We start from the raw sequence: 9,845 nt of genomic DNA, 5'->3' as shown, positions 1-9,845 counted from the left end.
CCTGTTTTGCTTCTGCATAGGATTGATGCAAAGGACTTCTCTGCTTTGATATTTTCCTTTCATTATATCAATTTCCCCACTGATATTACTTTGGAGATTGAGAGGCTGGTATTGATGCAGGTTCTATCATGACAATACCTAAAGGCAGGGTCTAGCCATCTCCAGTTCCCGACAGGTGGAGGCTCACTGAAATTCTTGTAACTGGGGTTGCTCTGGGTAGTTACTTGTCACTAATGACTCTCATATTCTTCTAGGTAGCCTCTGAACTGACTTCTTTCCTGTAAGTGGCAGTGGTCTCCCTTCTGTTATCATATTACGAAGAACTTATAAACTCTTAAGTTTCCATTGTTGCTGACATAATGTAGGATGTCATTTGAGATTTTAGTCATTCTAACACATAACCATGGTCATTTTTTCTCTTCCTTTTAAGTTAGCAAAACTTTTAGTTCAGATCATCCTTTGCTGTAATAATAAAGGAAACAATGAATAGCAATTTGTTAGTCAATCTCTTGATTTATGATAAAGACTTCTCTTCTTGCAGAATGCATTCTCTGTAGTAAGTTTCAATCAACATAACTATAAGATGGCAGTTCTGCCTGATTATACTGCATAGGAAGAGAGAGTTGTCTTCTTGTGATATCCGTAATTTTTTTTAATGAGTGCTTGTTACCTAGACTAGTAACTTGGTATTGTCCCACTGTTGTGCTTATTGTTTTCTTTTTCTTCTTTATTGTATTATCTTTGTTCTATAGTGCTTGCTATTGTGTGGACTGAAACAAGGCTTCTTCTTTTTTTTCTTTTTCTTTAAAGTTTGCTCTTATAATTGCTTGACGTGGCTAGAGTTTAGAAAGACACCAAACTAGTTTACCTTTTGGCTATTCAAACATTGTTCTTATCTGAACTTGTAAAGGGAGGGTGCTGGAGCTTTTAGGAGTGGGTAGAGAACTTGCTTTGGACAGGAAATTAGGTCGGAGAAGAGAATAAACGATAAGAATTGAGTTTGGTTTGGGTATTGACGAAACTATGGGGAGATCAATATTTTTGGTTTCTCAACGGATTTTGAAGGTTAATTTCCTTCTTTCTTCATTTTGTTTTGACTCTTGAAAGAGGAGCTGGAACCTTGTTATTTGTAGTGTGATTTTGTTGGTTTTCTTTTGTTGTTCAGCATCAAATTTTCATGCACACAAGGTGTTTGACAAAATGATTCTAAATTGCTTTACTCTGGTTACCACGTAGTCTTGGAGTATTTTTATTCATTACTTTTGGTTGTTTATCTTACTAAGTCATGAATAACTATTCAATTAAAGAGTTCTAAGGTTGGGTACTTTTGTGTGTTTTGAAGGACCTATTTTGTGGTTAGAGGACCTATTTTGTACCAGGTGAAAGTCTTACCAAAAGAAGCTACCAACTGTATGTTGATTTTGTTAAACAGAGAGTGTAATCATACTCTGAAACTTCTGAATGTGTGGGTGTTTAAACTTGTATATTGTATATATGCAGAGATTGCAAGCATGCTGATATCACTGGAGGAAAAATTTAGAAAGTAAAGTTCCAGATATTGCAAAATCTGGATTTACATCGGCCTGGTTGCCGCCATCAACTCATTCCTTTGCCCCGGAAGGTTGGTGCATGAAATTCATCAAGTTGATTTTTATTCTTTCTACATATAGATGACCAGATCATTGTGTCCACTTTGCTTTCCTCATATTGTAGGTTACCTCCTTCAGAACATATATTCCCTCAATTCTAAATATGGATCTGAGCGCCAATTAAGAGGTTTACTAAAAAAAATTGGGTTACCTCCCTCAGAACATATATTCCATCGAATTGGGTTTATTTATTTACAGCTTACTCTGTTTTGTGTTTCCGAATATTCAATTAGTTATGCAACTAAATATGTGAAGGAGTATATTGAAGGAGCAAAACCAATTTTTTCCGCTGGGGAGTATTGAGATTCTTGCAACTACAATGGTCATGGTTTGGACTACAACTAAGGTATAATATATTGATGTTTATTGAGCACCAATTCAACAAATCAGATCAACGAACCACAGTCACTTCAGTTATTCTATATGAATAAAGTTATATAGGCGTGATGAAGCTCTAGTCTGAATAACTAAAATACCTCAAGGTTGATAGTATTAGTTAATATAGAAAGGCTAGCTTGAATTTAGTAGTAATGACGTTACTTTGGCTCTCTCTCTCTCTCTCTCTCTCTCTCTCTCTCTCTCTCTCTCTCTCTCTCTCTCTCTCTCTCTCTCTCTCTCTCTCTCTCTCTCTCTCTCTCTCTCAACTGCATTTGACTTCACAACCAAGGGAGTTCTTCAGGTATCATCCATTTTCAATCGCACTGAGATGTTCAACTCCCAGCTGACTGCTACACCCACATATGCACACATAAAATCTTTCTCTTGAGTAGACAGCTGCATTTGTTCTTGTTTTGACCATTGGATATGAGTGCCCCAAGTATGCTTGGTCATGTTATATTAGTTCATTTCTACAGGACTGGCATCTTAATTGAGATTTCCTATTAACATGTTATGTTTGTTTCTCCTCCATTTTGGTGATAATCATGCATGCTTCTGTGTAGGAAGCTGTCAAGGGACAATTATGGAGCTTACGTGATCCCCAGGGGAAGCCACCAGGTGTAATGCAGTAGTACAACTAGCTAGTTCCTATATTTAACTTGTGTCTAGTAGAAATTCTTCCTTCATTAAGAATTTGGACTTGTCTGCAGATTCAGATTAGTAGATATGGGCCATTTTGAACTAATGCTCATGATTAGGTTTGTCTCATGTAGACAATGTTGGATTGGTGAAAATTGCAATGAATGATTTTGGATGTGTATTTTATGGTTTTATGAATGGACAATTTTAATGTTTAGATGAATGCATACCAAGTGTAACAGGGGACTACTAATATGTGTTATCTCAAATTGCAAGCTACAACAAAGCACACTAAAATGTGTGGTTGCAGCTGAACAAAAACAACACAAAAAACAATTAGAAGTCTATTGTCTTTTTGGCATTGGGACGACAGAAAATTGTAGTCTAAATGGCAAAACAACAACGTAAGTTAGACGAAAGTGTTGGCTAAAGCGTATAATAACAACAAATAAGTGTGGTTGGAATTACTCACAGACAATATAAAAGACCTAATAAAAGACCTTTCACACAACACTTAAATGTCATACAAACCTACCCTAGAATGACACTTAATTGTCCTCTGATGCTCCTTACAACCACATATAATTGTCGTTTAAAGTAAATTAGCACAACCTTTAATTGTTGTTGTATGAGAGAAGACACTACATATGAGTCTTCATATTTCTTATTTAAGGGCATTCAGACCACACAAATAAGTCTTGCAATATGCTTCACAGAATAGTATTTAAAAAATACTGTCATTGTTTTGTTTATCAGACAATACAAAACCGTTGTTTGAATGCTTTTAAAGAAACAGATCACAATGTTCCCAAAATGCAAAACTCATCAGACGACACATTTTTTATGTCGTCTGAAAATTCAGACGACAGAACTCTTCTGTCGTTCGATACGCCCAAGAGACGACATCGTACTAGACGACACATTTTTGTTCGTTCAGACGACAGAACAGTTCTGTCGTCTGAAGGCCTTTTTGACATAGTGACATAATAAACATTACTGCCCCCCAATACACAGACTATTGACCCCCAATAGTCAAAACTACAAAAACACTTTGGAAAATGTAATAAATTGTTATGCACACAAATAAAAAGATCATTAAACAACAATTATAGAGACTAAATATCATTTAACACACATTATTGGCCCCCAATAGAAATATTATTGCCTCCCAATAATATAATCAGAACTACAACAACACTTCGGAAATAGCTCAAACCCAACACGAAGTCAATACAGAAATTCAAAACTAACACAATGCACTCAAAAAGACCTGGAAATTCAAATCAAAACTGCAAAAACAATTCAAAACCAAAAACAAACATAACACGAAGCTCTGATTCAGCAAAATCAGTTCAAAATTAACACACCAATTCGTACACAAAAAGACCTAAAATCAAACAGATTAAATCGAGCTAAAGAAAAAAAGCAAACCGCAATGGAGGAACACAAAGAGGATCTCCATCTCGCTCCATGTGAAAATCGCAGCACATCTTCTCTCTCTAGGAATCACAAGTCTTCTATCAGTAGCTCTAAATACAAATCGCAGAGCTTCACACACTGAAATCTCACGGCTCCTCTCTCCTGTCTCTAGAAATCGCACAACCTCTCTCTCTCTCCAAAATGGTAGAGCTCCACTCTAAAAAACCAGGGAGCTTCTCTCTCTACAATTCCATCCGATCCTCTCTCTCTCTCTCAAATCGGAGAGCTTCACTCCCTAAATCCCGTTTCTGTTACAATTTGAAAGTGTTTCAGTTATAGAAGGGCAAAACGGTCAGAAAAATTGGATAAAACATGCCCGTTTTGAAAATGTTGGGTAATTGGGGTTTAAAAATGAAAACTGTTGTTTAAGTGGACAATCTCTTAGAGTGTTTGGGTAAGTGGGGTTAATTAACCCCAAAAATGAGTAAATGATCATTTCTCCTAAAAACAATCGAAAATAATACAATTAATCCGCATAAATAGCACTATCAACAGGTAAACTGTTACATCACAGATTTTGTACGTGTACAACCCATCCTCTTCACAAAGCAAGCAACATTTTGTCGGATTTATTATTTTTCAAGAGGTATATACTTAAAAATAGAATGGGAAGCTTTGCTTCGTTTAATTGAGGTATGATAAATGTCAGGCAGTACATTTATAACAGAACGAAAAGGTTTCATTAATTCACTCTGATTTATGCTATAGTGAATGAACTTTGCTTGATGAAACTGGCTTTAAACCATGCTTTAGAGCAGCATCCCATACTAGGTCGATTCTGTCAACGTCGATAGCCCCAACTTCATGGTGAGTCCAGCCTTCTAGAAAATGAACCACACCACCAGCATGGCACGCATGCACGACTCCTCTGTCCATGGTGTACTGCACACATACATGTTCCAACATTAATATGGCATCAAAAATCTCATCAGAGAATGGACCGACAATGTATAGAGAAAAATTGATCTGTTTACGAACCTCACAGGAGCCAAGCCCTTCGACGTCATCAGGTAATCTCATGGCTGCAAGATCACCATAAGTGCAGTCTCTTCTGAAATGAAAGATGGGTGGGACAACAAACTGATGAAAATGTGTTCCACTTGGGGCCCAACGTTGCTCCCTTGGTGTGATCCATTTGCCCACGATCCATGTCTAACATACATAATTGTAGGTACTTAATAAACCTCATGAGGCCAAAATTGGTAAATTAATGGTTCTTGGTTTAAAAGGAGTCCCAGACCAACATACCTTACAATTCTGTGCAGCTTGGTACTTTGTGACTTGAACAAGGTAGTTTTGATATTCTGCCGGAGCTTCCTTCTGAACTTTTTGAAATCTTTCTGTAGACAATGTCAGCATCTGAAGCATATACATGCATGGATTCATTAGTTAGTGAATTTAACCCATCAAAACAAAATGTAAAACAACTATTAGGTCTAGCTATCTAATAGACCAAGTCAGGTTCTATGGTTCTACTGAAAAGTGAAGAAAATATACTTACAAGGACTCGAACTTTCCTTCTACAGAGGTAGAGAGCAATGGCTCTTCCGAGCTTGGAAGTTGCTCCGGTCAGAAACACCTCTTGGCAATCCTTTGGGATCTCATTGAGAATAACAGCAGCAGTTAAGGTGTTCCCATGCACAACTCGAACTCTAAGATCCGGATGCTTATTAACAAACAGCGTTCCTCCCCCATTCAGTGCTTCGTTCTGCATAATTAATCAATTATTCATATTATTAAACACTATAATCATCTAACATTTTTCCAATATTTTTTTTCCCACAAATTTGAGCCGGGGTAGTTGCCCCGGAGTCACATCATTTATCTTTCCCACAATCTTTGGGGAGGGTGTTACAACCTGCCTAATTCGGGTGAAGAATTACATGAATGACGCCCTTAAGTTTTGGCATGATAATTATATTTAATACAAACAAATAAATCAGCACAACCTGCAAGATCATTCTAGCATTCAAATCCTAAACGCATCAAACAAACTCTCAGTATTAATTCTTGCTGAACCAGCGGTACCAGCTTCACAGACAAACCATGTGATGTTATCAACAGACATTTTTTTCTCAATTTTTTTTTTATTAAAGAGACAACTGTCCTCAATCTCAAAAAAAAAAAAAAAAAAAAGAGAGAGAGAAGACTATTCCTTTTTTTATTAAATCCTAATTTGTTACAAGAAAATCCCTTTATTTAATATTATTACTCAAAAAAGTACCTATAAAGAAACACTAATTATAACAAACTAGAAAATAAGATAAACCAAGAAAATGTAAATGATCAAATACTGCACCTAGATCGTTTAGGATCGTAAAATGAGAAGTTTTCCCTAATAAACACGAAAACAATTTGTCTAATAAGTACTAATAACCGTATTTTTGTTATATTTTGAAAACCAAAAAAATGCACCCGGGTAAACATTACCAAAAAAAAAAATTCTCATCCTCAACTTACTAACAACATATAACCCATTGACATATCACATATGTAAGAGCGTGTGGCAAGAGGTGTAGTGTAACATCATCATGTATCGAACCTGACTAAACGTATGTAGATAATATTGTAGAGTAGTGTAGTCCTAAATCAATATCCCATGTGGTTGTTTAAAATCAGTCCTGAAGTAGTACAACTTTTCAGATTCAAAGCATCCATCCCAACTCATAAATGCAAAGAGTTGCGTATGTTAATTTTTCGACAGTTCGACAGATGACAGATGAGATTTGGTTGTTTGCCACTTGGGATCTCACCTATGATAGCAGCTGGAATCAGTCCTCTCTTGCTAATTAGAGTGAAAATTGCGCAGGCAACCTCCAGCAGTTCCCATTATTAGGTTAAAACTCAACAACCACCAAACAATGTTTATTCATAAATTTTGGTATGTCCAACAACCAATATCATAATTCGCCAGAAATGGATTATAAATGTGCAACACAAAAAAATAAATGAATAAAACAGGAAAAAAAAAATGAAATGAAAGCATTGCAAACAGAGGAAATTAATTTAACGCCGAACTGATGCCAACCTTATTTAATGCAGCCAGGCTGATGACCTTGACCCCCAACTTGTCAGCTCTGAGGATGGCTTGCTCTATTTGATTATTGATTCCGTCTAGAGCAAATGGCAAAAAGTACTACAAAAGAAACCCCACAAGATGGAAATTTGAGATGCTGCCATAGATAAAATTTAGGGTAGTTTGATAATTTTGTTATTTGGTCTGACTCGATCATGAGCAGTTTAACAACATAACATACCTGATGCAAAGATTTCATCGGCTAGCAAATTAGTAGTTAATACAAAAACAAGGTTGAGTTCTAAGGAAAAACCTGAAAGCCATATCTGGGTACAGCCCAAGTCTGGTGCAACCGACCTCTGAGGTTGTAAAAAGTAATCAAAAATGTTTTTGCCCATGCCCACATTGCTAGACACACCACAATGCCAGAAGGATAACACGGCAGCTGGAAGAGCCTAAATGAGAAGGGTATTGAAGCAAATGATCGGAAAACAAACGGAACGTGCATCGCCGACGACAAATCCACCACATGAGCAAGGAAAACGAAATCCGGTACATTTCCATTTACTCCTGCACCATTATAAACAACGGTGGTAAATGTCACAGAAATTTATGAAAACAAAATGTAAATATGGTGGAGAGGCATAGCTATTTACCAATCTCTGTCAATTTGTACGTACTTTGTGCTACAGTGATACTAGTAATTCTGTATGACGTTCACCATTATATGGTTTGGAATGTTACCCTAATTGATATTAAATTTTAGACCCACCTGCTTTTAGGCTCATCTCCTTGTGTAATTCCCAAGACTTTTGGTTTAGTGTACTCCCCAATGCATCAAAGAGAGGCATGAAAAGGCAGAAGTTGGTGGCCATTTCAGTGTGGTGCAGGGTGTGGTATCTGCATGAGTATAGCAAAAGAATTCAATATATTCCCATCAAAATATATTTATAAAAAGAAAAAAGCTATAATTGGAACTCATTGGCTCAGAACTTAATGATAAAACCCCACAATAAGGCCAACACCACTTTTGCGTTGTTTTTAGAAATATAAAAGATTTATATTATATGTAGCATAAAATTAACCACATTGGAAGTAAGATATAACCAACCTTGCAGAAAACTATCCATTAAGATCAATTAATATAAACTTTCTTACAATGTGAATTTATAAACAATTGTGGAAACATTTAGGTCTTGGCTACTTACGTTGGAGTATAGAGAAGGTATTTGAGAAATGGAATTTTCTCATATAGTTTATGAGAAATAACTTCAACATTGCTATGCCCCAAGCACCTCAAAAAATCGAATACCGACAAGTAGCCGTAGATGATGCCGATTGATCCAAAACCCATCAGAGTCGAACCCAGAATTGGAATTCCAATGATCACAGTCAATATTAGATGCTCCATAAATGTTGCATTTCCAGCTGCAGGCACCCAATATTGAAGTTAAATTGAAGAAAACTATTATTAAAACATAAAGACAAAAAAGCTAGGGCGGTGTGACTATTAATTGCTCCTACCTGTTAAGGGTTGGGGTACTGGAGATGAATGGTGAAAGGAGTGGTAATTTTGATAAAAGTCGTTGCTGGCATGAAATTGTCTATGTACCCAATAATATAAAGGCTCTGAAACTCCCACGTGGAGTACTATGCTTGTAATTAAGCCTTTTGCATTCCACACAGGAAGCTCTTGAAGGTATGGAACTAGGTAACATGCCATGGATGCAATCAAACCTTGAAGAACTATGAAATTGTCCCTGGAAAAAAAAAAAGTTGAGATTCATAATTTAGCTAAATTATGAATCCATTTAATCTTTGAAACAGCAATCAAGTTGAAATGAAGTATTAATTGTAAAGGATTACCAGTGCCATTCTGTATCAATCTGCTTGAAATCAACACCTTGTTTGATAATCCGGCGATTCCGGGTTAGGAAAAGCATGTTACTGTAACTGTTCCATAGCTGATGAATTAGTCCTCGAAGCGCACAGATGATGAGAACATGGAGACACCAGCTTTCCATAGGGGGGACATCCTCATAGACGATCGAGTAAAAGGCTTTCCAAATCATAGGTCCAAACAGCAGATACTTAATATTTTTCACAAAAAGAAAAACAAATCCCATCATCAGTACCAATCCAAGGTAGAAGAGAAAGCAACTAATAATTGACAAACGAAAATTTTGAGTGGGGGGATCTATACCTTGTAGGATCCTAAGTTCTCCCAAGGCCAAGCCGACAAAGGAGCACCCATATTATAGAGATAAGAATGAGAACAAGTCACCCAGATTCAAGAAAGAGGTTGATGAGGATCGTCAGCTAAAAGCACTTCAGCAGTAAGTACTTGGTTGGCTGAAGTACTACAAGCTAGTTATGAGGATGGAGCTAAATAGCTGGAGCCCTTTGCCTTGTGTGTTGTTTCCCTAATAAACTCAAGGCACGCCTAACCTTGTTTTATAGAGATAGAAGAAAAGAAGCGTAAACGCGTTTGCATCCAATACAGTTACACCTCACTGTCAGTCGGTCTCTCTCACATAACCACCCCAACGCTAGCTTATTGTATATGAGCAAGACCGGTGGACGTGTCGTTCTTGTTTACACACTGACCGGTCGGATGATGGGATGAATTATATCGATGAAATTAAGAAACGGGCACAGCTGTAGTATGTGACGGCCTAATCCCA

At 36.9% G+C, this 9,845-nt stretch overlaps 1 protein-coding gene and 1 long non-coding RNA gene across 3 annotated transcripts; one reads left to right on the top strand and one right to left on the bottom strand.

The window, feature by feature from the left end:
* Window positions 1-837: 837 nt before the first annotated feature.
* Window positions 838-2,204, top strand: LOC133708120 (uncharacterized). Of its 2 annotated transcripts, XR_009845581.1 has the most exons (4): window positions 838-1,065; window positions 1,343-1,410; window positions 1,501-1,621; window positions 1,714-2,204. It is a non-coding gene; the product is annotated as an uncharacterized LOC133708120 (long non-coding RNA). The 2 variants fall into 2 exon arrangements; XR_009845580.1 differs by having other exon boundaries at window positions 1,501-2,204.
* Window positions 2,205-4,603: 2,399 nt separating this feature from the next.
* On the bottom strand, window positions 4,604-9,600 carry LOC133708685 (very-long-chain aldehyde decarbonylase CER3). Its single transcript, XM_062134171.1, has 11 exons — window positions 9,365-9,600; window positions 9,028-9,251; window positions 8,686-8,921; window positions 8,370-8,589; window positions 7,934-8,061; window positions 7,475-7,731; window positions 7,174-7,281; window positions 5,647-5,853; window positions 5,394-5,504; window positions 5,124-5,297; window positions 4,604-5,027 (listed from the first exon to the last, which is right to left on the bottom strand). The coding sequence occupies exons 1-11, from the start codon at window positions 9,413-9,415 to the stop codon at window positions 4,848-4,850; spliced, it is 1,896 nt and encodes a 631-aa protein (XP_061990155.1). The 5' UTR covers window positions 9,416-9,600; the 3' UTR covers window positions 4,604-4,847.
* Window positions 9,601-9,845: the final 245 nt, after the last annotated feature.

Source organism: Rosa rugosa, chromosome 5 (assembly GCF_958449725.1).
Source record: "Rosa rugosa chromosome 5, drRosRugo1.1, whole genome shotgun sequence".
Taxonomy (NCBI): domain Eukaryota; kingdom Viridiplantae; phylum Streptophyta; class Magnoliopsida; order Rosales; family Rosaceae; genus Rosa; species Rosa rugosa.
The sequence above is the reverse complement of the archived record's forward strand: the minus strand, read 5'-3'. Positions and strand labels throughout refer to the sequence as shown.

Coding starts and splice junctions, on each gene's coding strand:
- LOC133708685 (XM_062134171.1), bottom strand. CDS start 9,415: ATGGGTGCTCCTTTGTCGGCTTGGCCTTGGGAGAACTTAGGATCCTAC. Junction 5,854..7,173: donor GCCTGGCTGCATTAAATAAG/GTTGGCATCAGT, acceptor TTAATTATGCAG/AACGAAGCACTGAATGGGGG. Junction 5,028..5,123: donor AAGGGCTTGGCTCCTGTGAG/GTTCGTAAACAG, acceptor GTATGTGTGCAG/TACACCATGGACAGAGGAGT.